This window comes from Carlito syrichta, unplaced genomic scaffold (assembly GCF_000164805.1).
Source record: "Carlito syrichta isolate Samal-C Ts95f unplaced genomic scaffold, Tarsius_syrichta-2.0.1 Scaffold158420, whole genome shotgun sequence".
NCBI classification, from domain to species: domain Eukaryota; kingdom Metazoa; phylum Chordata; class Mammalia; order Primates; family Tarsiidae; genus Carlito; species Carlito syrichta.
The window spans coordinates 1-435 of record NW_007102516.1 but is presented as its reverse complement, the minus strand read 5'-3'; the positions used below and the strand labels follow the sequence as shown (position 1 = coordinate 435).

General features: G+C 77.0%; 1 protein-coding gene across 1 annotated transcript; it reads left to right on the top strand.

The window, feature by feature from the left end:
• Nucleotides 1–8: 8 nt before the first annotated feature.
• On the top strand, nucleotides 9–432 carry LOC103252432 (gametogenetin-like; the record flags this gene model as incomplete). The annotated part of the gene is made up of 1 exon (XM_008051057.2): nucleotides 9–432. A coding segment is annotated over one exon (424 nt), but the record flags the coding sequence as incomplete, so codon positions are not given.
• Nucleotides 433–435: the final 3 nt, after the last annotated feature.

The window sequence follows — 435 nt, the reverse complement described above, 5'->3', positions numbered from 1 at the left end:
TCTGGTTTCCTAGCAGCTCCACGCACCCGGGACTCCTGGTACCGCCAGAACCCCAGGCCTCACCCTCGCCCCTGCCCTCGCTCGCGACGCCCCCTCCGGAGCAGGCGGCCGCAGCCGCGGGCTCCCCACCACCCCCGCCCCACATGGGGACCCTGCTGCCCGGTCCATCCAAGTGGCGGAAGCCCCCGGGCACGCCGGTGCCCCGGATCCGCGGCCTGCTGGAGGCAAGCCATCGCGGCCAGGGCGACCCTCCGAGCCTCCGCCCGCTGCCGCCACCGCCTCGACAGCCGAGCGAAAAGGACCCGGTCCCGAGAGCCCCGTTCCCGTCGCCGCCGCCCCCGGAGGCCCGGAAGCTGCCACCACCGCCGCCTTCCGACTGGCAGCCCCCGGAGCGCAGAGTCACTCCCGCCCAGGCCACGCCGGCCGCGCCCCCCG